General features: G+C 46.5%; 3 protein-coding genes across 5 annotated transcripts in view; 2 read left to right on the plus strand and 1 right to left on the minus strand.

The window, feature by feature from the left end:
• Positions 1 to 27,267, plus strand: part of LOC110974668 (uncharacterized) — a 47,837-nt gene that overhangs the window by 11,542 nt on the left and 9,028 nt on the right. The window lies entirely within an intron of this gene.
• On the plus strand, positions 490 to 25,761 carry LOC147798314 (uncharacterized). 3 transcript variants are annotated; one of them, XM_087140118.1, is made up of 7 exons: positions 4,427 to 6,619; positions 13,205 to 13,321; positions 20,121 to 20,346; positions 20,532 to 20,665; positions 21,323 to 21,503; positions 22,262 to 22,308; positions 22,555 to 25,761. In XM_087140118.1, exons 3-7 carry the CDS (start codon positions 20,141 to 20,143, stop codon positions 23,670 to 23,672), a joined length of 1,686 nt encoding a protein of 561 aa, XP_086996244.1. In that variant the 5' UTR covers positions 4,427 to 6,619; positions 13,205 to 13,321; positions 20,121 to 20,140; the 3' UTR covers positions 23,673 to 25,761. The 3 variants fall into 3 exon arrangements, 2 of the variants coding, with proteins under 2 accessions (XP_086996244.1, XP_086996243.1); XM_087140117.1 differs by lacking the exon at positions 13,205 to 13,321; XR_015426170.1 differs by lacking the exons at positions 20,121 to 20,346; positions 20,532 to 20,665; positions 21,323 to 21,503; positions 22,262 to 22,308; positions 22,555 to 25,761 and having other exon boundaries at positions 490 to 6,619; positions 13,205 to 13,315.
• On the minus strand, positions 16,749 to 18,805 carry LOC147798315 (uncharacterized). The gene is made up of 3 exons (XM_087140119.1): positions 17,835 to 18,805; positions 17,663 to 17,722; positions 16,749 to 17,557 (listed from the first exon to the last, which is right to left on the minus strand). The coding sequence occupies exons 1-3, from the start codon at positions 17,920 to 17,922 to the stop codon at positions 16,986 to 16,988; spliced, it is 720 nt and encodes a 239-aa protein (XP_086996245.1). The 5' UTR covers positions 17,923 to 18,805; the 3' UTR covers positions 16,749 to 16,985.

Below are 27,267 nucleotides of genomic sequence, written 5' to 3' on the forward strand. Positions count from 1 at the left end.
GGGTCACGCTGTCCCCCTTGAGCACTCTTAAAAGTTGTACGCTGTCCATCGTTTAGTTGGCGTAATCGATCAGAATATTGCGGCTCTCGTCCACTTCCAGGATGCTCTCGAATTCACTGTACACCACCACGTTGACGGTCGTTGTCAGGGCCTCGGCAAATTTCAACTCCAGACGCATGTTACTACGCTTGACCAGGTTGAAATGAGACCCGCTCGACAAGTCCGGAGACAGATCAAAAGCAAAGAGGGAGTATCCCGACTCGTAATCTTCCCTGTTGATCTGATTGCCCTTGTCTCCAAACAGGGTATTTATACCGGAATACAAAGTCTGATAGGACATCATGTACGCTTCGTCTTTGCCGGAAAACTTGGGTTGAAGAGGTCGCCACGGCGTCTGTTCGTTATCCACGTACAGCCCCAGGTAATTTAGACCGTAATGTTTAAAGTTGTAGGGGTTTTTATGATAGTCGCCGTTGAAGGCCGCGTTATCCACCATGCCAATCACCACGCGCCGGGGGATCTGATTTACATGATGGTGGCGATATGCAGTCATATTTACCTGCGCCACTGTCAGCGATTACCATGCCTCAAGCTAGTGCTGCTTTGCCCATGCACATGACCGTATCGCCTCCGCCGGCGATCACCGTGCCTCAAGCGAGCGCTGCTTTGCCCATGCACATGACCGTATCGCCCCCGCCGGCGATCACCGTGCCTCAAGCGAGCACTGCTTTGCCCATGCACATGACCGTATCGCCCCCGCTGGCGATCACCGTGCCTCAAGCTAGCGCAGTTTTGCCCATGCACATGACCGTATCGCCACCGCCAGCGATCACCGCGCCTCAAGCTAGCGCTGCTTTGCCACTGCCCATGATGGGATTGCCTCAAACACATGTTTCCATGCCCCAACCGGGCACCCTAACACAGGGCAGCTCGTATGTGACTTCCTTTTCACCCATGTACACGTACTCTGGGCTTGACTTTCTTTCCAGATCAGTTTCATTTCCTGCTCTAGGTACGTGTACAGCTTCTACCGTGGCCACAACCCAGACATTATCCTCACTACCCGCAGATGCAGTTCAGGGGCAGACGTCCACCTCCCCATGTGGCCGTTTTGGTCGTTATCCCATGGGTCTCCAAGCCCCCTCTCCGTTGGGCACCAGACTCACACCGACGACTTCCCTCACTACGCCCCTACCATGTGCATCCGTGCCTGTGAGAGCCCTGCCAACTTCTTTGGTCGGTCTTTCCAGTGGCCAGTGTGTAGATCCTATTTCCACTGGTAAGTCATTTCCTGAAACCTACCATCCAATTTCCCAGCAAATGATGCTGAGTTCCATGTTGGCAGCCTCCGCCGGGGGGATCAATGTCGAAGTCCCACACTTTAGTGGAGGTGATCCCTCTGAATACCGATGCTTTGAATCCATGATCAACGGCTGTATTAAGCCTCTGATACACTTGAGTGAGCTACAGAAATACTTCATAGTGAAGTCCAAACTCAGTGGGCAACCAAAGAAGGATATTTTGGGAATGGAACATGATCCCGCCCCCTTCACAAAGGCTATGTCAACACTCCAGCGGCTGTATGGTGACATAGGTGTATTCATCAGGGCAAAGATAGAGAAACTCACAGTGTGGCCGAGAGTTGCAGCAAGTGATGCGAAAGGCCTAGTTGAATTCGCTTCTGCTGTCTCTGCCCTTGTCACTCAGCTTGAAAATGCTCCCGAGGGGGCGGCTGAGCTTCGAGCAAATTCCACTGCATGTGTTTTGTATGGCCGACTTTCGAGTCAGCACCAAACTGCATTCTTGAAGCGGATGGAAACAAAAGGTATCCGTACTTTCTCTTTGGTTGACTTCAACAGCTGGTTGAAGGAAACTGCCACTGTTGCACGCAAAAGGGTGCAGCTTGAAGACAGCCTGCGGGTTGGCCCACAGGCCAAACAAGATCATCGTAGACGAGGCATTTCTGCATACCATACTGAGGGTGGAGGCAGAAGCCAAAGTCTGTCGGTAGGGAAAGGTATGAATGACCAGAATTCTTCAGTCAGCAAGTCAGCGGGCAGTGGAAAGAAGCCATTTAAGAAGGTTTGTCCTTTCTGCAAAAATGACCACTGGCTGTCTCGCTGTGGTGAGTTTGGCAAGCTTACCACCGAGGAGAAAATTAAATGGCTCAAAGATGGTCGTCGTTGCTGGCAGTGTGCACGTCTGCACCGGGAAGGGCAGAACTGTGATCTAAAGAAGGCCTGCAGAGAATGTGATCAACTCCATCTAACCGTCCTTCACAATCTCATCAAGCAACCGGGCTATGGAATATATTACTCCAGTTTCAATCCCAACCTCTCCGCCTTCTATGGAGATGGGAATCCATGGAGCCCAGGCCAAGTGAGCATGAAGATTGTGCCTGTTATCCTATACGGCAATGGGTCTCAACTTAAGACTCACTGTCTCCTTGATGATGCAGCAAACTTCTCAATGATGCTGCCAGAGGCTGTCAAGGCCCTCAATCTCAAGGGGAAGAGAACCGAGATGCCTATCGCAACGGCTCGAGAAGAATGTACTCCCTGTAGAGGGACCGTGCTGAATCTTGAGATGGCGCCCGAGAGTGACCCAAGTAATAGAATCGAGGTGTCCAATGTCTTTTCGTCCCCGATGCTGAGGCTGTCCGAGCACTCGGTCCCCGTGACAGAGCTTCATCGAAGGTGGCCCCATCTCCGAGATCTCCCACTAACTGATTGTAAAGATGTTCACCCTCTCATGTTAATTGGTAGTGACAGGGCAGACCTTATTGTCCCAATTGAGAGCCACTTTGGCCCAGAGGGAGCGCCAGTTGCTGTTAGGACAAAATTAGGTTGGGCAGTGCAGGGCCCGGTGCTCACCGACCGATGTAGAGGGGAGGTGAATCACCTGCAAGGGCTTACTAGCCGTGAAGCCGATGAGGTTTTGCATGAAAGTGTCTGCAGGATGTGGCAGAACGATGTACAGATGTACAGCGAGCGGAAACAGGTCACCAGGTCCAAACAGGATCAGAGAGCAGTAGATCTTTTGGAATCTAAGTCCACGTACGTGGAAGTTAGAGGCGCCCGACGGGTGGCAACACCTCTCTTATGGAGGTGTGAGGAAGACACATTCTTCAGTCCAGCTTCCTCAGTTTTGCCAGCCCTGCGAAGAAATGAACGGCGCCTCGAGAAGAACCCTGATCTTGCAGAAGTCAATCACAAGAAGATACAGGAATTGAGAGAAGCCGGACTAGTTAGTACTGTAGGTACTGAGAGAAAGGTAAACTCCATCCAGCGCCAGTGGTATATCCCATATCACATCGTTAAGCAAAACAGCAAACATCGCCTTGTGTTTAACTGCGCTTTCCAATACCAGGGCGAATCCCTCAACGATCGTCTGTTACCCGGTCCTAGCCTTGGATCCACTTTGGTTGGAGTACTGTTGAGGTTTCGCCGACACCTTGTTGCTGTTTCTGGAGACATAAAGGCAATGTTTCACTGTGTCCAAACCCGTGAGGAGGACCGTTCCGCACTTCGTTTCCTGTGGAGGGAGCTTGGGTCTGAGGCCGAGCCAACTCAGTTTGAGTGGAATGTGTTGCCCTTTGGAACAACCTGCAGCCCTTGCTGTGCCACATACGCTCTCCAGAAGCATGCGAAAGATAACACCGAAGATCCTGATGTAGTCAGAAGTGTACTTGAAGCCTTCTATGTCGACAATTGTCTGGACGGAAAACCGACTGCCGAAGAGGCAAAGGCGTTGGTGGAGAAGTTAGTCCATTCTCTGGGGACTGGAGGGTTCCCAATAGTCAAGTGGGCCAGCAATGTCCCGTCTGTAGTAAGTGGACTCCCACTTGAAGCCCGCTCCACCAATGCAGATTGTTGGATTAACCTGAATGGCAGTTCCCCAGAGGAGGCTGCCTTGGGTCCCAGGTGGAACTTTCAGGATGATACATTGAACTACCAGATAGCTTTGAAAGACCACCCGATTCCGACCAGAAGAACCGTACTTAGCGATGTCATGCAGTGTGCAGGCAAGGACCCCCTTGGCTACCTAATGCCTTATGTTGTCAGGGGTAAGATGTTGCTGCAGGAGCTATGGAAACAGCCTCTGAACTGGGATGATGAGATTGCCGATTTGGGGGAAAACGGGCTGCGAGCAAAACACCTCCAATGGCTAGGGGAGCTTGCAGACTTACCCAAGATTAGCATTCCCCGGTGCTACACCCCAAATCACTTCATGCCTGGTCATGCCAAACATGAACTGCATGTGTTCACCGATGCCTCAGAGAAGGCCTACGGTGCTGTGGCTTACTTAAGAGCCACGGTTTCCCCCTCGGATGTTAGTGTGAGGTTTGTGATGTCTCGTTCAAGGCTTGCTCCAAAGCGTGTTCAAACCATGCCCCGCCTAGAACTTCAAGCAGCCGTGAGTTGAGCTGAATTAGCAGACTTGTTGGACGACGAGATGAAAATGGAGATGCCAATTACTTGTTGGAGTGATAGTACAACAGTGTTGTCCTGGATCAAGTCTGAATCCTGTCGGTACAACCGATACGTTGGAGCCCGCATTGCTGAAATCCAGAGACTCACTGACCACACAGTTTGGAGATACGTCGATTCAGGAAACAATCCAGCTGACGATCTCACCAGAGGTCTCAGGCTTGATCAGTTGGGCGAGAGCAGCCGTTGGCATTCATCGCCATTCCTGCTCCTTCCGAGGGAGCAGTGGCCCGTCTTGCCCGTCCAGAGTAAAAAAGAAGAGGTGGAAGCTGAACTCAAACATCAAGGGTTTGCTGCACATACTGTTGCCTCTACAGAGCCACCTCCGAATGTTGACTTCACTAAATACGCCTCCTGGGAAGACCTAGTTGAAGGTTACGCTGCTGCCATTTCCGACTCAAAGGGAGACCCAAAGCCCAACTTTCTTACTGCAGAAGATCGCTTGAAAACGGAGGAGCTTCTATACCGACAAGTGCAGGCTGACAGCTTTCCAGAAGATGTTGCGGCTCTTCGTGCCGACAAAGATGTATCTCGGAAGAGTCGTCTCATCAGCCTAGCCCCAGAGTTAGATGCCTCGTGCCAAGTTATCCGGGTGGGAGGAAGGCTCCGTCGATCCCCATCGATTGATGAGACGATGAAACACCCGATCGTGTTGGATCCCAAGCACCCTATCACGCGCCTCCTTATTCAGGAGGCAGACAGTCGTCTCGGACATTGTGGAACTGGGACAGTTCTTGCTGATCTCCGCCGACGATTTTGGGTGTTGCGAGGCCGCCAGGCTATTCGCAGCTTGCAGAGTCGCTGCCCGGGCTGCCTGAGGAAAAGAGGGCGCCCATCGGTGCCTAAAATGGCTGATCTTCCAGTTGCTCGTCTTAGGGTCGGAAAGTCTGCATTCTACTCTACGGGTGTAGACTGTTTTGGACCATTTTCTGTCTCTATCGGAAGACGTCACGAACAGCGTTGGGGAATTATATGGAAATGTCTCACCACGCGGGCTGTTTATCTTGACCTTTTAGAGTCTCTTGACTCTGATGCATTCCTTCTTGCCTTCAGTCGCTTCCGCTCCAGGCGCGGAACCCCTCATGAGATACTTTGCGATAATGGCACGAACTTCAAGGGAGGTCAGACTGAGATGACAAATGCCTTCAAGGCTATGACTCCAAGCCTCCAGGAAAAGCTCGCTAAGCATCGGGTGCACTTCAAGTTTAACCCCCCCCCACTGCACCTCACTTTGGTGGCATATGGGAGAGGGAGATAAGATCCGTGAAGTCGGCACTCTATGCGATCCTTGGCAATCAGACAGTTTCCCCCTCAGTCTTGTACAACAGCCTCACCGAAGTTGAGGCCCTTCTGAACTCGAAGCCGTTGAGCTATATCTCCTCCGACGTGGCGGATCCAGATCCAATAACACCCTTTATGTTGCTCATGGGGCGGCTGGACCATGCGCCTCCTCAGTTGGTATATCCCGATGAGGATGTACTCAGTCGCCGCCGTTGGAGGCAGTGCCAGGCCTTAATGCAGAGGTTCTGGAAAGAATTCACTCAATCCTACTTACCCGCCATGCAGGCACGACAGAAGTGGAGGGGTGAGGCAGATAATCTGAAGGCTGGCGATGTTGTCCTCATGGTGGACCCTCAGCAGGCGCGTGCCTCATGGCCTGTGGCGCAGGTCGTTGAGGCCCTGCCGGGGAGAGATGGCCGGGTCCGAACTGTAAAGCTGCAGACTGGTGGTCGAGAATATATTCGGTCAGTTGCCCGCCTGATCCTATTGCCAGCAGAACCAGATGCTGACTCCTCAGATGATCCGAACCCTTGACTTAGGAGGTTTCAACTGACTTGATGAACCTCATGCTTTATATTATCCATCTTCATAACCTGTCTCTAAACTTTACCCTTTGCCAAAGCCATGGCACCCTTTTTGTTTGTTAAACTACCCTTTATAAACAGAAAACTTTTCTGGTGTTTTTGTAAACTACTCCTCGCAGTTAAGGGGCGGCTGTGTTGCGAAAAGTTAACTTTATCGGAAGAGCGCCACCGCGCGATGACAAAGAAAAAGGCTGCGAGACGATTGTCAGGCCGCGTGAGCGGAACGCAGAAAATCAGTACCAAATGATGGCCGGATAAAGGACGGTAGGGAGTCTGTTTCACCACCTTTTAATTAATCTTTTAGTTAAATGAGTAATTCATATAATCAGATAACTGATCCTTATAAAGAGTGATTATTTAGACACCAAATTCTATTGCGAAATTTCATAATCCCTTACTGTCGGAAATACATGCCGCTCCTCGATCATTATTGTACACAAACATTGTTGCGCCCTCTATATTATCTTACCCAAATGCACGTACTTGTTTTATGTCATATTTTCTATTAGAACGGGCTAACCAGGGCTAACCAGGGCTATCCAGGGCCAACCAGGGCTTCCCATGTTCGAATGTCTATGCAGAGATAAGAATAAACACAACCAAGACAGAGTACATGTACCGTGTCCATGCCCAGTTTCTCCAACGGACATTTTTGGTATCCTACCACCTCGTTCCGCAACAACAAGAGTAAAACGATTTTGGGTAAAACAGCCTGTCAAACGTATTATCGGTGCAAGCGCTGCGACGTGTTCGTGAATATCAATATGAATAGCAAGCGCGGAGAACACGACTGTACGCAAAGGTATTGTTCCATTTGCAAAGAGGTGGGATCGATCGATCATCAGTGTTTTATCAAACCCGTGGAAGATAGTAATAACGACGAAACGCCCCAACACGCGGACGTGGGTAGCGCGGGTAGGAGTACGGACCGTGACTGTAGGGCGGGTGGAAAGAAAAAGGCCAAATGTAAGAAAGAAGTGGCTTAATACGTGTTCTTTGATTTTGAATGTACTCAAGATGCCGGCGTTCACGTGCCAAATCTATGCGTAGCCCGCGTGGTTTGTGAGTTTTGTGCCGAAAGGTCGGAGAACGATCCGATGTATAAATCGTGTAAGCACTGTTCGCATTTGCGCGAAAAGATTTTCAGGGGTGATAAATGCAAGGAGTTCTGTGATTGGCTGTTCGGATCCAAAGACACCACGAATTCAACCGCCTTAGCGCACAATTTGAAGGCGTACGATGGGTATTTTTTGCTCAGTTACTTGTACGAAAATGCCATCATACCCGAGGTCATTTATACGGGGTGTAAAATTCAATCCATTTCGCTACCGTCATACAAACGGAAAGTGATCGATTCCATGAATTTTCTACCGATGGCACTGGCCAAGCTACCTCTGGCCTTTGGCCAGAAGGAATTGCACAAAGGATTTTTTCCTCACTTGTGGAACACAAAGTTGAACCAAGATTATGTTGGCCCCTATCCGGATGCCAAATTCTATGACCCGGAAGGAATGAGCTCGGATAAGAGACAGGAATTTTATAGTTGGTACGAGAAACAAAAGGGGAAACAGTTCGTACTGCAAGACGAATTATTGAAGTATTGTAGCAGCGACGTCGATATCTTTAGTCGTTGTTGTCTGCAGTTTCACGCGTTGTTCAAGAGGGTCACTTCCACGGGGGAGGGCGATCCGGGTGTGGATCCCTTCAAGAGTTGTAAAACCATCGCATCAGCCTGTAATTTAGTGTACAGGAGGAATTTCTGCGCGCGGATAGCGTAGCCATCATTCCCCCTCACGGTTACGACAACAAAGAAAATCAATCCAAAGTCGCGCTGCAGTGGTTACACTACGTGCACTTGACCTCGGGTAGTTATATTCAGCACGCGAGAAACAAAGGCGAAAAACAGATTGGAAAATACAAGGTGGACAGTTACGACGCTAAAAATCAGATTATCTATTCCTTCAACGGCTGTTACTTTCACGGGTGCGTCAAGTGTTATCCCAATAGAAAGACGGTCAACAACACGCTCATGACGCCCATGTCTGAATTGTACACGCGCACTCGGGAGAGGAAATCATTTCTCCGAACCACCTGTAAACAGTTTGTCGAAATGTGGGAATGCGAATGGAAGGCCGTGTTCAAAACCTTACCCGAAGACATGAAACGCGCGCTGCAAGACCCCGCACCATGCTGAATCCTAGGGACGCATTCTACGGGGGACGAACCAACGCCACCCGGTTATTCTATCAAACCTCCGGGGACGAAAAGATTCAATACGTGGACTTTTGTTCCCTGTACCCCTACACGAACAAGTACTGCTCCTACCCGCTCTATCATCCCGAGATTATAACGGAGAACTTTAAAGACGTGTCCAACTATGACGGTCTCATCAAATGTAGCGTCTTACCGCCGCAGACCCTGTATCATCCCCTTCTGCCTTATCGATTGGGTGGGAAGTTGACATTTCCGCTCTGCCGCACATGCGTAGACACTCAACAACAGACCCCTTGCCAACACACGGACGATGAAAGAGCGCTGCACGGTACGTGGGATTCTATTGAACTGGAAAAGGCCGTCGAATTGGGTTACAAGGTGATAAGGATGGAGGTCGTGTGGCATTTCTCCCACAGCGAACAATACAATACGGATACCAAGACCGGCGGGTTGTTTACCGAGTACATCAATAGTACATCAAACTAAAAGTCGAAGCGTCGGGATGGCCCGGTTGGATAAAAACCGAAACTGATAAGGCGGAATACATCGATCGGTATTTTCAACGCGAAGGGATTCGGTTGGACGCTTCCAAAATAGAAAAAAAACCAGGGCTTAGGGCACTGGCCAAGTTCATGCTCAATTCGTTCTGGGGAAAGTTTGGTCAGAGGCTAAACATGCCTCAAGTCGCGATCGTGAGCGATCCTTGTAAGTTGTACGAATTCCTCCTCGCCGACCACCTCGTGGTCCATGATATTAATTTCATCAATCACGAAATGGCGGAAGTTCGATTTGAATCCCAAGAAGAGTTCATCGATCCTAACCCCAGAACGAACGTGGTCATCGCCGCCTTCACCACGGCGCATGCGCGGCTCAGGCTTTACAGCGTCCTCGAACGGTTGCAGAATTTGGTCCTGTATTACGATACCGACAGCGTCATCTACGTGGATAAGCCGGGACAGTACAAACCCCCTTTGGGCGACTTTCTCGGCGATTTGACCAACGAAATAAATCCCAAAGACGGCAATTACATAGAGACCTTCGTGTCGGGCGGGCCCAAGAATTACGCCTACCGATTGGACACGGGTAAGACGTGCTGCAAGGTCAGGGGATTCACTTTGAACTTTAGGAATTCGCAGCGGATCAATTTCGATTCCGTGGTCGATATGGTCAAAGGGGTGGGCTCCGAAAAGATCGTCATATCCGATCCGCACAAGATCGTCAGAAATGGCAAGACCAAAGAAATCTTGACCAAGTCGGCTACCAAAGATTATCGGGTAGTGTACAGCAAGAGGGTCATACGGGATGATTACAATACCGTGCCGTACGGACACAAGCCTTCATAAAAAGAACGGCTCGACTACCCCCGCTCACATTTGATCGAAAGGCACCATGGCGGACACACGTTCCCCGAGCTCTTATTGTTCTCCTCCGTTAATTCGATTTATATTGTTAATCATACTTCTGGTGTTACTGGTTAATTTATCGTCAATGTTTGGCATTGAATTATCGAGTATCTTAAATAGCGATTTGTTTCATGACGTCATTTCGAACGTCCCCGTATTAAGCGCCGTTAAGAATGTTAGTGACGTTGTATAGGGGGAATTCCGTGACGTCATTAGGTGTGACGTTATTAGGGTATGACGTCATCATGCTTAAGCTATAAATTGCGGCGCGCTTCACCGCTTAGTCACTTTCCCCTATGGGTACGAAACTTCAACACCCCGCCACGTTTTGCGTAGCGGGACCGACCGGTTGCAGCAAGACTCAGTGGGTCAGTAAACTCATTAGAAATCATCAGCATGTATTTGTGGAGCCTCTTGAGAGAATTTTGTGGTGTTATGGTCAGTATCAGCCGGCTTACGAGGAACTGTCTCGCGATCTACCTGCTGTTTAGTTTGTGGAGGGGCTGCCGGAGGATTGGTCAGAGCACATCGACCCGACGCACCGACATCTAGTGGTCTTGGACGATTTGATGCAGGAATGCGGTAAAGATCCTCACATTGCTAAACTGTTTACCCAGGGATCCCACCATCGCAACCTCTCTGTGATTTACATCGTGCAGAACTTGTTCCACCAGTCGAAAGAGAGCAGAACCATCAGTCTGAACTGTCACTACATCGTTCTGTTCAAAAATCCCAGAGACCGATCTCAGATTGTTCATTTGGCCAAGCAGATGTACCCGGGGCAGACAAAGTTTATGGTCGAAGCCTACGCCGATGCCACCAGCCAACTCTATTCCTACCTTTTCATCGACCTGAAACCCCACTGCCCGGAAGAACACCGCCTTCGATCCTGCATTTTCCCCGGCGAAACGAGCTACGCCTACGTGCCTAAATAGACCAGTTTTACGTCAACGGCCTCACTCGTCATCATAACGCGACGGTTGAAGGACAACGCTTACGCGCTGCGCATTTTGAGCGCAGCTTCGCCCAAGAAACGAAAGGACATTTTGAAGTATGCCGACAAGGAACTGATCACCTGTTTGGGTGAATGTGCGCTGAATGTTTTAAAAGGCCACGTTCACCTCACCCCTAGTCAGAAGAAAAAATTCTCGCGACACAAGACGCATCTGCGAGCTCTGGCTGACAAGAAGTCCGCTCACGCCAAACGCAAACAGCTGTTGATTCAGAAAGGAGGATTTCTGGGATCCCTGCTGGCTCCAATCCTGAGTACGCTCGGAGGGATACTGTTCTCCAAGTGATGAAATACGCCCGAAAAACCATGATCAGCGCCCCCACGGACAGCGTGACCAGAGCCATACAGAATGTGCTACTTTCACGCAACCCCACGCAGAGTAATCTGCAGAGCCTGGAGCAGGACATGAAAGACATTTTGGCCCGAACGGACCTTCCCGACGACGCTAAACTGTCGCTGTACCAGCAAACGCTACAGCAGTATCTTCAATACGATCACGCCCGCAAATCCGCACCCATGTCTGTCACGATGTCTACACCGGCGGAGGGATCCGGCAGAGGGTCGGAGGACCAAACATCATCGACTGGCACGACGGACGGAAACCCCGCTACTTTGGCCGAGAGGGACCTAACGCCGCAAATTCTCGAGAGTGTGCCTAAATCCTTGCAGCGCAAAGCCAAACTGCTTATGAACAGCCTCAAGCATAATGACGTCATGACTTGGAACAAAAAGGGGGAATTGGTTTATGAAGGAAATGTTGTCAAGGGTTCGAATATTTTTGATTTGGTGAATGATACTTTGAGGAATAAAAAGGGTTTCGCTCCTCATGGATTTCAGTACTTTATGCACGGATTGGCCAAATCTAACGCGCCCGAGAGTATTATAGGTAATGAAGCACGGCGCAATGTCGTTAGAAAATACAAACAAATGGGACCGGAAGAAAAAAGATTACTTCCCAATATTCCTACATCCCCTCCACCCGTTCCCTCTCGAAAAAGGCGCCTGAGGGTTGTGTCAACTCCAGTAAGAGCCAGGAAAAGGCTTCAGTGGGACACGTTGTAATTTCACGTCACACGCATTTTTCCAAGAGGGGGAGGGTCTTTACTTTTAACTCGGTGAATGATTCTATGCTTAAAAAACAATTGACTTTGTTATTGAACTATGGTTTATTCTCGATGGATGAATAAATGATGCAGAAGACAACAGAAAAAAGTATGTTTTGTTTGACTTTTTTTTTACGTTTTGTAAGTATTACCATTGACTCGCTAAAATTAACAAACACTAAACTACGCGACATTATTAAGACATTATGAAGTATTAACTAACACTAAACTACGTGAGACATTGAACAGTTTTCAATTTTTCGATTTCAATTTTCTTTACTCAGAATTTGTAACTTAACTACTCGAGATTATTATTAAGACATTGAAAAGATTTCAAGTTTTGGATTCAATTTTTCTTCACACAAATTTGACGACACATAAAATCTAAGTCTAACACGGGTACATCGACATTGTATCTCTCTTCGATAAAATCCTGCACCATCACGTCATTGACGAGGCAGTCATCCGTAAACACGGCCACAATAGCTCTCATGGAGATGTCCCTACAACGGTGCAACAGGTAAAATAGGCAGTGCTGACCGCAAACCGTCGTGGTGAAAGATTGCAAGCGAACTGTGTTGCGTATAAACTGCAAACTGTTCTTCCGTAAAAAAGATTGAACATGCTGCCCGTAGGTGTCTGGTGGAAGCCCGTAAGAGTCAAAAAATTCCGCTCGGCCGTCCTGAGTAAAGTACATCGCCAGCCAGTGGGTGCCCGGTCGATCACTCTCGTCGGCGTTCACGATGAGGGCGCTGGGGTATTTGGTCACGGACGGTAACTTATCCGACGGGAATACACCAATGACGTCACGGCGGGTCACGCTGTCCCCCTTGAGCACTCTTAAAAGTTGTACGCTGTCCATCGTTTAGTTGGCGTAATCGATCAGAATATTGCGGCTCTCGTCCACTTCCAGGATGCTCTCGAATTCACTGTACACCACCACGTTGACGGTCGTTGTTAGGGCCTCGGCAAATTTCAACTCCAGACGCATGTTACTACGCTTGACCAGGTTGAAATGAGACCCGCTCGACAAGTCCGGAGACAGATCAAAAGCAAAGAGGGAGTATCCCGACTCGTAATCTTCCCTGTTGATCTGATTGCCCTTGTCTCCAAACAGGGTATTTATACCGGAATACAAAGTCTGATAGGACATCATGTACGCTTCGTCTTTGCCGGAAAACTTGGGTTGAAGAGGTCGCCACGGCGTCTGTTCGTTATCCACGTACAGCCCCAGGTAATTTAGACCGTAATGTTTAAAGTTGTAGGGGTTTTTATGATAGTCGCCGTTGAAGGCCGCGTTATCCACCATGCCAATCACCACGCGCCGGGGGATCTGTCCCAGAAACAGATTTTCGCGGGTCAAAGATTGATTTCCTAGCGGAATAGAAAACGTTTTGACCTCCACTCTGCGCAGCGGGTATTTGGCCGTAGCACTCTGTATGGTTTTGGCGTGCGCTAGAGCCAAGGTGGGACTGACGACCACCTTTCTCACGTACAGAGAAGCTTCCATTATCTTTACTTTGTAGTGAGTGTCCGGTAAAGCCGCCATTAAACAGAAACTGTTTTTGCTGCGATGAAACTTGAGCTTCAGGTTGACGCCGTTCAGTAAAAACCTATCTTGAAAAAATATGTCTCCGTGAATCGGTCCCAACATATCGATAATACGGATCTCCTTCGACAGTTTGTATCTCCGCTTTAATCCCTCGTTGAAATTTTCTTCCGCGGTTGGATCGTCCGAGTCCGTTTTTCCCGCCGTATCTTTGTAAAACAGGGCGGCTGTCAGCTGCGATGCCTTGGCCGGTGGTCCGTAAGTGAGCAGGGTTTCCAGCAGGGCTCGGTACGGGTACGTGTTGGAGGAAGACGAAACGAGTTTGTCGTTGAGCGTGACATCCACTTCGGAGAACAGGGAGTGAAGCAGCAGATTGACGGGAGCGACGGGAACACCCTCGCCCAGGTCGGCGCCATTTATATTGACCACTTTAACTTTGACGTTGATCAGGGTGTGCGCCAAATCCAGGTAGTGCTCGGTGGAACCGGTGATGTTAAATTCTATAGAGTCCGAGTCCACGATATTGGTCAGTGGGTTGTACTGTACCCATTGCCCTTTCAAAATGGAAGTCTGAGTGGGCGGGACGGAAAACAGATCCAGTTCGGACTTTGTGCATTCGCACGAATGTTTACTGATGAATGCCATAGTGGTGTACACCCTTGTTAATCAAAAATGTCGGGGGTCCTCTTCGGTCGCTTGCCGAGTCCGAGCCTTTCTGCCCGACGCGCCGGGTGCTTTCCTTTTTAAACCTTTCTCCTGGGAGGCGGATTGCTCGGAGAGTCGCTGCATGACCCGTGACGTCATCTTCTTTCCAGCCTGTTTCACCCGTTTCTTCGCGGCCGTCTTGACATTCTGTCCGTCGAGGGTATCGGCGACGATTCCTACCCCGGTCTTCAAGGCCTCCTTGCCTATCATTTTGGCGCCTTGTTTGATCATCGGTAAAGCGGATCTGAACAGTCCTCCTAAAATATTGCCCAGTCCGTATCCCTTCTGAACGGGGGCACCTCTGAAATAATAATCCCCGCCCCCGCCTGTTTTTTGTAATATTTCACGTAGTCCACCATGATGGCTCAAAACAAAGAGGGACGGCTTTTGCGAAAATGAAGCGTAATGGTGAGTTTCCCGCGTTGAAATGGCATTTTCTCTCCCGTGTCGGTCCTTATATCCACCTGAATCGTCTCAAAGTGTTTTCGTTTGACGGGCACGTAATGGGGCGCGCTGAAGGTGTGAGCGATGACACCACCCTGAGTCACACCAGACTTTTGCACGGGGACGATTTCTCAGGCGCGCTAACGTCTCCCACCAGTTGGTTTTCGGCAATGTCGCAGTACACGTACATACCGTAGAATCCTCCATTCGCATCCACGGGTAAAGGCCCTTCCAGGTTTTCGCTCACTTTCTTGTATTTTAACCCCAACATGCGATACAAATAATCGTCAAAATAAATGTACGCCCCCTCTCGGACTTCTATCTTTACTCTCCCCGTGTACCTGTCCAAGGTGATGATGATATTGCGTTTAGCCGCGTCTCTCATTTCGCCGTTGATGGCATCTATGATTTCCTGCACGGAAGTGTAAAAGCCGTGCGATATTCTCGCGTGCGTTTGCACTCGGCCACGTTCGCTGTACGTGAACGAATTGTTGTCTTCCGTTATATTGTACCACGTGAAAGGATAATGGATCTCGGTCAAGGCAACCTCCCAGTGTCCGGTCAGATGAATTGGCTTGACCAGGTGCGTGTTGTAACTGGACAGGGTATTGTTCGGGTACAATGTCATGGATGAATTACTGGGCAGCGTGACGTAAAATTGCGTGGAAGACGAGGCCATGGTTGCGTCCTTACGACTGCAGGTCCGTCACCCAACTGTTGAACGACGAAGGATACCCCAACCATTTAACGAAATACTCGGTCTTTCCCTTTCTCCTGCGCTTCCGAATCACTTTCTCCACTCGGTACAGATCATCGGTTTTTCGCACCTTTTGCAATTCTTCCTCGTAAAACGAACCGCGAATAGCTTCACCGTTATAATCTTTTAATGCGTACACGGGTCTTGTTTGCCGCCCACTGCGTTTGGCTATTGTAAATATCTCCTCGGACCAGGATGGGAGGTAGGACTTTTCAAAGGTCAGCCGCCGTTTACTGACTCGAACCTTATCTCCCACTTTAAACCGAAATTTAGAGGGTGGCTTGGGCGGCGCATACAGACGTTTCCAAACAACGCTTTCATTCGCGCCGGTGACTTCCGCGGGCTTCATTCCAATGGTTCGGTGATGCGAATGGTCGTAGGCCTTCACCAGTGGCCCCAAGACGTCGATGTACTTCAACGTGTTTTTCCACGTAAAGTACCGCCGCATGCGAGACTTGAGCGTGCGGTTGAATCTCTCCACGACGGAGGCTTTGACCTCGCTGTTGGTCGTATAGAAATGTATCCCTTCCGTTTTAAGCATGTCTTGGAACGGACGGTTAGTAAATTCACTGCCTTTATCCGTGTGAATCATCACGGGAGGTTTACCGCTAGATCTGACCTTGGTCTTGAAAGCATTCACCAGCGCCTTGCTCGATTTATTTTTGAACGGAATAACCCAGGCGTATTTGGAAAACACGTCGATCCAAGTCAGCAAGTATCTATAGCCTGTATTGTATTTGGATAAATTAGATACATCTACCAGATCTAACTGGTGGATTTCATCCCGACCCACGGCCATCATTCTATTTCTGGGATATCTTTTTCTGGCGGGTTTATGGAGCGTGTAAGCGTCCTGTTCTCGAAGAAAGTCTCGAATTTGCTTTCGCGTAACCTTGTACTTTCCATCTTGCTTGGTGGCGCGATACAACCTGTTTACGCTGCTCAAACCGCTTTCGCGACCTATGTCGTAATAGAGGGACTTTAGGTAGTTTCCATGATCCTGCCTCGTCGCAGTCAAAGTTTAAAATAACCGCTGAATATATTTTAACCCCCTTTAATACCCTCGGTGAAGTGATTACCCCCTGTTTTAATTTATCCCAACATATTTTCCTCATTTTTATTTTATTTTATTTTAAATATAAATAACTTATTTATCTATTTCCTTGATGTATCTTTATTATTAATCAGAATTTATTTGTCTATTTTTCTATTTATTTAAGTTTCAGCATTAAACCCTACATATACAAACACTTATAAAACAACGCAAACGGGTCAAGTATTTCAAAGTACATCCACAACCAATTTATTACCATACAAAATCACTTAAACGCAAACATTATACAATTACATTTGAATTTTACCTATACATTGGGTGATTTGAAAAAACAAAGAAAAAATGAAGTTAAAAAGGAGGAACTCTGTGGAAAACAGCCCTGAAGAACCCTAATCGTGTAAAATGAATTCTTTTAGTACTTCTAATTTTTGTGGCTGTTGTAACTCAAAACATAAAAATATGGAAAGGTCAAGAATGGCCATGTCCAAATGCGCGTCGTGTAAAGATAATTCCTGATTTTGTTGCACTTCGTATACCCATGTATCAATACACTCCTCAAGCCTGTTGTCACAGAGTTCCTTCAACAAATCCAATAAAAACATATCAAGTAATGACTCTTTGGTCTCCATTATACACATATGTTGCGTCTGTGAGGGGTGATCAATGTCACACCCCTCACATTTACGTTGGACGAAGTCCTTAAACATCACGTTAATGCATCTCGCCATGTGAGCGAACATGAGGATGATCACCTCCGTATAGATACTGTCAGCGTCGGGAGCGGGTGGATCCTGAGGTGCGGGTGCCGGGCTGGGTGGAGCGAGTGCCGGGCTGAGTGGAGCGGGTGCCGGGCTGAGTGGAGCGGGTGCCGGGCTGGGTGGAGCGAGTGCCGGGCTGAGTGGAGCGGGTGCCGGGCTGGGTGGAGCGGGTGCCGGGCTTGCCGGCAAAAACACGTCGTCGTCTGCGTATGAAATACAAATACAAATCTGATTGTATTAAAACATCGCTGGCATTACAGTAACAAAGACAACAAAATACACGCACGTGTACATAAAAAGAAACTTACCGTCGTCGGACATGGTCAAGTCGATGACTTCATCTTCGACCAGATCGACGTGTTCCGTATCTGCGTGTGATAAGAAATAAAGCCATAAGAAAGTGGAAGGAACGTAGGTAACCGCGAGGTTTATGACAAACGGTCGTACGAGAGTGTGGCATCGATAACGAACGTAACTTACCCATTTCCCAGCTAGCAGCCACGGGGGCCTCCAGTTTCGCCCACTCCTCCTCGGCGTTGGAGTCGGGTCCAAAAAATTTCTGTGCCATGGTGTCTAACAAAAATTTGTGCTGAGAAAGCAGAGAGGTGATGCTGTTGAAGCTGATGGCGCTGGTGGTGCTGATGGTGCTGACGGTACTGGTAGTGCTGACGGTGGCGTTGAAGCAAGATGAATCTGGAGGGCCAGCTCTGCCCCCTTTTTATCCATTTTTCTCTTCTTTGTTCGTAGCAAGGAAATTTCCCGCCAACTTACGATCGAATTTTCTCGATGGCCGCGTCAATTTCGGGAATCATTGTCTTAAGGCACTCCCACTCCGTCACGGTAAGATTAATCCCTCGACCGGGAACCAATGGAAAGCCCTTCTTTTTGACTTGGTGATAATCCCTTATTTTTACGTAAGGCAACTCACGAAACTTTTCAATTACAACATGGCGTCCCTCCGTCAATTTAAATCTGGCGCTAGACGGTAAATCCGTTGGCTCTAATACATTCGGGGTCTTTAGTGGCGCGGTCATTCTTTGTTCAAGCAACGCTCTTTTCCTCGATCCCTCTTCCAAAGGCACTTGAGCCAATGGGGCCTGTTCCATTTCTTGACGAAATTCAGAGACCGTATTAAGGCTGCCGGCCATATCCCAACTATGCGTGGGTCTACACGACGGCAATGCGTTGCATTGGGGGGACCAAGGGGCTTGTGTTTGAGGACCAGTCATCTTTCGCGGTTGAACGTCTTCCAGAAAATATCACTTTCGCGTTGTTCCACTCGCTTTTATTTCATTTTCCTGAATGAGATATTGCGCAACTGCCCGTAATATCTCGTGACGTCATTTCTTGAGAGGATGACTCATCCTTTTTTTAACAAAAGGATTATCGTTTTATTGATATGACGTTGCATGACGTCAGTTTCTAAACATAAATCACATAGATTCGGTTTTACTCCCTTAAAACTTTACTCCGGGTATAAAAAATCGTAGGCTCCAATCGAAATATTACATCGGTGACACTCCGCGAGAAGTCTTTCGATCGTGGCTTTTTTATAATAACGCCGTTTCCACTGCACCAAGGCGTAAAAACATTGCCCCCACAAATTAAATCTGTTTTCTTCTTTATGCCTAAATAAATCGGCGCTGGAAAGACCGAGAGACATCAAAAGTTCTTCCCACGGTTTCGTTCCCTCCTGTTCTCTGACGAGATTACCCGCCAGTTCAGCGAGCTGTCGCTCCGTTACTTCGGAGGCGAAAACCATTAATCGGGTAGGCCGACAGTTTGGGATTTCGCTCTCCATATTTATCTCTCGATCTGCTACCTTTCGAATCAAATATTCATTTGAACTACGGCGTCAACATCATTGCCTTAAACGTTTTCTCTCAACCCCGAATTTCATTTTTTCGTGTTTACCCCACGGACGGGTCATGTCTCCCCGCGACGCATTCACTTCTTTCACGTTCCATTAAACCGGTCCGAACAAAAAGCCGCGGTCCAAGCGCGTCGTTTTCCGAATTACCCCCCACTATTATCTAAGGCTCCATCCTTTGCCACCCCTAGCCGTCCATTGTCCGAGCCAACGTCGCCCCAGACCCATTACGTTCCATTGTCTAGGAATTATCTCCTTGCTCGTCCGGCGGTTCATTGTGTAGGGATTATGACTCATACCTTCCAGATTACTTCCGGACCTCCCGGTCGGCCAACCTCTATTGTATCGCGATCATTAACTTTTGGGGGCCAACGGTCCTTAGGATTAGTCCTCCCAATCCGATAATTGCTTTCGGAGCAGTCGACCCACGGACTGTTGTGTAAGGATTATCTCGCTGCCAGTTTGACGGTCCATTGTCTAGGGATTATCGCTTCCTACTCCTTGATTCCTTTAGGATTGCCTGGTGGGCCAGTCCGTATACCATCACACCTTGTATGACTCATCCACTATTTGTTATTATCAGCAAGGTCACATTGTACCCAAAGTTTTCAACCCACTATGTTCATATTCACCCTCTACAGTCAAGGTCAATTCGTACCGTATTTCTACCCCTACTGCATTGTTATACCCCTACCCAAGGTCAAATTGTACTCAAGGTTTCACCCTATCCTCATTCATATTTATCATACGTGACCTTTTCATATTTCAAGGTCAAAGTGTACCCAACAATCCCCCCCCCCACTACTGGAATATTACGGTGCTGATTTTCTTACCACGATTGAAGTCTTGGTTCGAGGCGGTGTGTGATAATGTCATAACGCTTTTTTGTCATACAGAGCAACAAAAACAAGATTGGATGTCCCGCACGTGCTATGCATACAAAGAGAAAGGTGAGAGAGCTAAGAAGGACGTCTGCGATGGAGGACCAAAGGAGGACTTGTGTGCCTGTATTACTGATGGACCCCGGCGCCGCTTACAAATAGGTTATGGAGAAGATGGCGAGGGCCCAGGAAAACCAGCCGATGATGATATCGATAGATTCTGTAGATTTGGTCCTGTAAGGTGAGTTTTTGCTCTTGTAGACGACCTGAAGAACAGTCATACAGATTACAAATGCGTTGGCCAAGGAAAATAGGGTTTTCCTTCTGCTATTTGGGCCGTACAGAAATCTCTTGCATGAGCGGAATGGCACGAACTAATAATTTGGAAGTTATTTGAAACTCACTGCATTGTCTGCGTATCTCCAGTTCGACGTATGAATGTCCTACATCAACCCAGCCAGACTCAATAACACCCACGACAATGTCGACAACAACGACTGAGCCTCAAACAAGAACACCCACCAATGTAGCATATAGCACAACCAACACAGCCACAGTAGGTAGGACGCTGACACGAACACCACCGACAAGGACAAGGTCAACGATGACAATTTCTCAAGCAATGAGGAGCAGTGTGACGTATCAAGGAGAGTATCTGTTCACACCCCGCTATCGGTCCGCCTCTTGACTCTAACTTCTATTCTAATCAAGGAAAGACGTTTTCACATCGGATCTTAAGGCCAAACAATTTGAAAGTAGATTGTTGATTTGATTCTCGACATCCAGCAGTCTAGGATGAGAAAGGTCCTTAAGTGTTGCCCACTTCAGAAAAACATCCAACCAAAACTCCTCCGTCCCCAAACGTTTGGCTGATAAAATTTCAGACTTGTATCAAGGACGAAGGGCCGAGAATTTTGTTGCAACATAAAAACGCCATCACAATACTCTACTTCACTTGAATTGCAGTTCACAATAGTAATAAAGATGGCAAACGATTTTAATTTAAGAACTTTGAGTCGGGCGGGGAGCACTGAGTATACAGTTATAATTAAGATGAGAGACATTGTCATATTTCGATGTAAAGATTTTACAAAACGTTTTGAAAATGAAAGTTGGCTTCATTTTGTCCAATTTTTGAATATGCGGTGAGCACGTCCTATTATTTCCAATGTTCGTTATGCATTTTTTAAAGTAAGCTTGTTTTATTTAAAATGTAGGTGGCACTGAAGTACTAAGGACCACATGCCTGGGACCAATGCCACTCACTGAGAGCGCTCTATTCTATACCAGTATTGCAGCACTTGGACTGATCCTATTAATCTTGCTGGTGGCGCTGTTCACACGACGTCAACGGTCCAGGAAAGCCTCTTCTCAAGTGAATCGTAGGGCCCACAAAAGGTATCCTCATAAGTTTGGATGCAATATACATTCTGCTCTTGACCAAAACTGTACAACTGCGCTCCTCTATTTCCTAATTAAACGTAGAAGTTCCTCTTGTTGACGATTGCCCAGAAGGTGTTTTCAACGAAGCACATAAACGACTCATCAGAAAAACAGTCTTCTAAAAATAACTGTAAAGCACATTCATTCCAGGTTTTGTGATAATTCGCAATTTAAAACAAGTTTGCAATAGTTTCAAACAGCAAGAGTTTCCTGACTGAAAATCGTGTTTTTGACATGATTCGTTCGAATTAATTGTTTCCAGACTAATTCAATACATTCTTAGAGAACGAGCATAAGCACCGATCAAGGCAGTAAATGATGTGATATAAGAAAGACAATTCAATCTCCCAAAATAGCAAATTGCAGCTAATTTGGTGGCAATGCAGACTCACAGTGTCAAAGAATATTCTACTAGCCCGCCCAGGCTACATACGGAAGAGAGAGTAGAAAATATGCGTCAATGATCCGATCAGCCGTGAATTCTTGTCGGCGTGAAAACAGATTTTGTAGAATAAAAGTCAACCAATTCCACTGGCTGATGGGGAGGGGATGGTCAACAGGGTCCGGGGGGGGGTTCGAATGTTGCGAATGCACGATTGGTTTTGAACGTCCTTTTGTCAGTTTTTCCTCTGTATGATATTAATTTCAAAGTTCTTTTCCAATATTTTTTAACTGTCGTTTTGATTTTTTTCCATTTCTTATTTTCTGCGCAGAGTGGATGCAGCGATCAATCGTCTCTCCCTTCATCGGAACTCTCCCGGTAAGAAAAGTAAATGTACGTCATTTCGTACACCTATCATGCTCCGGTCGCTATATTGATTTTGAAAAGTAATAGAAACATTGGTGTTAGGTTGGTGTATCGCAATGCACCAATAAAGATTTTGCAAAATAATAATTTTCAAACATCAAGACATGAGGTGCAGTTGGATTTAACACCCGGAACGTCTTGAAGTAGCCTCCCCTGAAAGCACTAATAACATTTTATTTTTCTTTGTTTTACTGACAGAGAGGATGAACATTACTAGTAGTGACGTTGTGTCAACGGGCGCTAGACTGAGAACTTCGCCCGTCGTGTCCGCTGATGGCGCTCGTCCAGACAATAGCAACAGCGGTTACGAGTGCCCTGATCCTGTTGCAGCGACGCGAAATTTCAATGTTGTGGAACCCACCACAAGTAACAGTCACCAACCGTCTTCTGAATACCTGGAACTTTATGACAATACTTCAGACCAGTCCCAAACTGACATGCATGACTACACCACTGTTTCCAATGTCCCCGTTGACCTGGGTTTGACTCTCAAGTCTCACAGCACAAAAACAAAAAGTATGGCACAAAAGATTAATCATGGCCCTCCATCCGTTCACCCAGCACCGTCCAATGACGATCCGAGTATTGCTGGTTATGATGATGTTGTGGTTCAAAATAATCCCAAGCAGGTAGCACCATCTGATGACGATCCGAGTTTTTCTGGTTATGATGATGTAGTTGAAAAGAATTTCGAGCAGCTGGCTGTTGATACAGAGCAAGATCGGTCCTATGTGAATAAAACAATCTTTGCGAAGCGCCACACAATTCAGCAAAACATTAAACCAGTTCCGCAGCAGAACGACGGTAACTTCGGGGAAAAACGCCCAGGAAGAGAAAAAGGTCAGAAATCTCTGGGTCGGGTCAAACCTGTCAGCGGTCCTCCAGTCTCTACCAAAGATGTCCACGACTATGCAGAAATTTCCTCTAATCTTCATCCCTGTCCAGAATCGGCACAGGCCAATGGGGGTCAGGAATCTCACAGTCCAGTCAAACCTGATCGAGATACTTCAATCCCTACCGAGTATGTTTACGACTATGCCGAGGTTCCCTCTGTTCCCAATCCCTGTCCCGCGTTAGCATCACAGCGGGGCGAGGTCAATCGTGACAGGGATCCTCTGGTGGCCACCGAGGATGTCTGTGACAATGAGGTTCCCTCGGCTCGTCATCGTGGTCCCGGTACTTTTTCTCTAGTGCGTGCTGAGAACATCACACACGGGCAAGGCCCGTCGAATGACGGGGGTTATCAGGCTTTGGATCCGGTCGGGCTTGGGAGAGCAAATACGTACACCGCACTGAGTCTGAAAAGTACCCCATGATAAAGCTGTTTATCGAGTGTGTGGGAAAAGATTGACACTTTGGAATTGAACATCTTTGTTTTACATGAAGTTAATACAAAATAAGAAAAAATGATACACATGATTTAAGGGTTTTTAAGTTTCTCCACAAAATTGTTGAACTTTGTCAGTAAATAAGACATTCACTTGTTAGAAATATTTACAGTGCATTCATTGCTTGGACAATAACACCAGGATGTCAATTAGATAAAAATATTATATTAGTCGCTCCAAACTCGTCCATGTAACAAGAATGATTGAGCTCGAGGCGGGATATGATTATCATTATCTTGATATGGGCCACATTTTGGGCAGAATTTTTGAAAAATATTTAAAGTCACAATTTGGCACTTTTAACTCTACAGTATATCACGTTATAACAATCATTCTCTGAAAACCTTCAGAGAGGATTCACTTTACGTAGACCTCTTCGTTGGGTAACAACGGCCTTGTCACCGATAAAAGTCATCGTAAGGTTTCATGCATTCAAAGATGCCGAGCTTTGTAAAACATGCAGAGTAAAAAAAGGTATCCAACTGAGAGAATTAATGTGAATTACGTATCTGTTGACTTTTGCGAGAAGAAACCATCACGTTATTGCATGTCGAATATGATCATGATACATTACTTTTCGACAGATCACAAGGCTAATGAGTTTTTGGTTCGTTTCCTTCAGTTCATTTGGAAGGCGAACTGTAGACTCAGTTGTCTGGTATTGTTTGAAGTGAGGATCGTTCACTACGCAACTTTTTTCACTGAATATATTTTCCCCCAATCCCAGAGACACCTTATCGCATTGTGTACATTGTAAATAAATGAATCAGAAAATTGCTTTTGTTTCTGTCATTGTATTTCTGGTTTAAATTGATAGAACTTAGGCAGCAATGGTAGCAAAGGTGCTTCTTTAAAAGATACGCATGATTGTCTTAAAGAGTAGTTGTGTTTTTGATGTTCCCCTCTTACAAACCAAATGGGGTAACGTTAGACGAATTGTTGATATTTATTCCAATGTGGGTACATGTATTGCTACCGGTATTGCATGTTTCCAAAACCACTGCGTGTATTATTGCTCATTTGCATGTAAAATTCTTAACTACTTCGCTAAGGCTTTCAGTGCATAGACGTGCTTTGATTTTTGAAAAAGGTCCACCATGCAAATTACACAATTGACTATTTTTTCCTGGCTGAATTTAGTATATGAATTTGTATACAGTATTTCCTGCCTCAAAGATGTTTGACGTTGGACCTTTTGTTCAATGTCAAACCTCCAAAATGTCTATTTCGTGTTTGCTTACATTAGGTGATTCCACATATTTTGCATTATGGAATTGTAAGATTTTCGGGCGGTTAAAAGAGCAGGAGTTTTTTCGTTTGTGTGTTAATTTCTGATGAAAATCGCAGCATTGTTTAACTTGTAGATGATGATACGGTAAGCATAAAAGTATTTCAAATGACAGTCCGAGACATTCCATATTTTTTGCTAACGCTCTGTTTTTGAATACTGAGAGTGATATGAGAACCAACCCTAAGGCACAGTCTTGGTGTTTAGAGGGTTTGCAGCACTGTTACCGACTTTTGCTGTAAATACCGACCAAGAGCACTTGAATCTGCCAAAGGATACACACGCAATGCTGTACATGTATAGTGTGTACTTCAGATCCAGATGTTTAATGCTTCTATTCTTGTTCATGTAAACAGCTTGATGCACAGACACAGGAAGAGGCACAGGAACAGATTGACTACAATGAAATTAAAATAAAACAGAAATCATGAGTACGGTACATCTGACGTCTAGGTGATAACAATACATGTATGTGTGCCCACTTTGAACATGTAAATATACATGCACCCGATGTTTACTCCGACCTCAATTATTACTTGCACTTAGGTGTATCTAAGTGACACTAATACATGTACATGTATCTAAGTTCCCCTAAAAGAGTATGATGCCCAATATTTAAGTTAGACAATACGAAACCAAATAATTTTGACTATAGCTCCAATATGAAGGCCCCCATGTGCGTATCTGTATTACTTACCATTTACAATAAAGTATTCCACCGATGTAACAGCATGGCCTAAATGAGTGAGTTTCGGCTTATACAAGACTATAAATAACCCAGTAATTACTTAATCAAATTCTTTAATTTAATGTGAGAATCCTGAGAATAATGAGCTCTAACCGTTTAATAAACTTCGGCAGGATGGGCGAATCAAAATCTATCAGATGCAAAACGTGATGGAGCCATCTTACTTTCAGTGCTGTTTTTATTGTCCCCACTTATAGCGCCCTCAATCGGTTAGAAATAAAAAAATGAGTTTGGCCGCTACAGCACATTTTTTTTTACAAACCAGTGGCTTAGGCAAGGGGGCCCGGGCCAACTATCCGAATACTGAGAGTGATATGAGAACCAATTAACCCTAAGGCACGATCTTAGTGTTTGGAGCTCTTCGGGGTTTGCAGCACTGTTACCAACTTTTGCTGTTAATACCAACCAACAGCACTTTTTTTTTTTTTACAAACCAGTGGCTTAGGCGAGGGGGCAACTACCTCTTACGGAAACTCTTTCCCCTTGCCCGTCTAGGGGTGGGGCTGTCACCATGCTATCTGTTGCGTGTTTTATGCGTTACTTTACTGTGGCTTGTGACACAGTGCTCTGTATGGAGAGGTTAACGAAAACGCGGAATGATATTCTGTTTAATACGAGTTATGCGGTATTCACGAAACAAAAATATGGCGCTTAAAACAAGAGTGACTATTTCCTGCTGTCGATATAGTTCTTCTTGCGTCTAGGACGTCTGCGCAAGCCAAATTTTACATTATGGTACAAAGTTAGATTTATGAGCGATTGGGATAAAATCGAGTATTCTATGACGACACATTGGAAAGGCAGACTGTGGAACCAGTCAATAATCAACCCTTCTTGGTAGACTGAAGTCATGTGCATAATCGTACGAATATGAGTCTGCACACTTCGATTTCCCGTCAGTTCGGAGTTCCGCTGTAAACCCTCTTTTCGTTTTGTTTTCCCTTGTCTCCGAAGTTGTGCCCAATTATTCGACAACAGAGTATCCAAATATTTCCATTGTTCGGTCTGCCGCAAAATTGTGAAAGATCTACAGGGCAAGGCTAGTTACATAATTTATTGGATTGTCATAAGAACAAGACCGGTGAGAGAAGAAAAGACTCGTCAGTGATGTTGTTAACGTAAGAATGCACATAATTATTGTGTGATTTAGTGCTAATAACGCAATACGGATAAGAGCTTGTTTTTGTGTGCTTTAATTTGGAGGGAATAAAAATTGGAAATTGGAAGTGAATCTCTTTGGGTCTTGTTTTTATTGTAGCATTGAAATCCATAATAACATCGCAAATATCACTAGCAATGGTAGATTCATTTTTTTCTGTAACTTTGTTTCCTCGTTTAGTGGCAACTTAAACATGCAGCGCAGGAAAGGAGGAAACGAGACTTTGACAAAGAAACCAAACCTCTCTAATTTCAGAGAAACCATATTATGATTTTAAATCCGTAAAAACAGATGACTCGTGGCGCAGGGACAGGTAAGTGGGCAGTGT

This window comes from Acanthaster planci, linkage group LG08, assembly GCF_054643075.1.
Source record: "Acanthaster planci isolate LZ-2023a linkage group LG08, COTS_SCS, whole genome shotgun sequence".
Taxonomy (NCBI): Eukaryota; Metazoa; Echinodermata; class Asteroidea; order Valvatida; family Acanthasteridae; genus Acanthaster; species Acanthaster planci.

Bases quoted from the DNA above. Each gene is read 5' to 3' on its own strand.
- LOC147798315 (XM_087140119.1), bottom strand. From the start codon at position 17,922: ATGGCACAGAAATTTTTTGGACCCGACTCCAACGCCGAGGAGGAGTGG. The intron at 17,723-17,834 runs GTAAGTTACGTT...TATCACACGCAG, and splicing joins GGCTGCTAGCTGGGAAATGG to ATACGGAACACGTCGATCTG. The intron at 17,558-17,662 runs GTAAGTTTCTTT...TTTCATACGCAG, and splicing joins CTTGACCATGTCCGACGACG to ACGACGACGTGTTTTTGCCG.
- LOC147798314 (XM_087140118.1), top strand. From the start codon at position 20,141: ATGTCCCGCACGTGCTATGCATACAAAGAGAAAGGTGAGAGAGCTAAG. The intron at 20,347-20,531 runs GTGAGTTTTTGC...GCGTATCTCCAG, and splicing joins TGTAGATTTGGTCCTGTAAG to TTCGACGTATGAATGTCCTA. The intron at 20,666-21,322 runs GTAGGACGCTGA...TTTAAAATGTAG, and splicing joins AACCAACACAGCCACAGTAG to GTGGCACTGAAGTACTAAGG.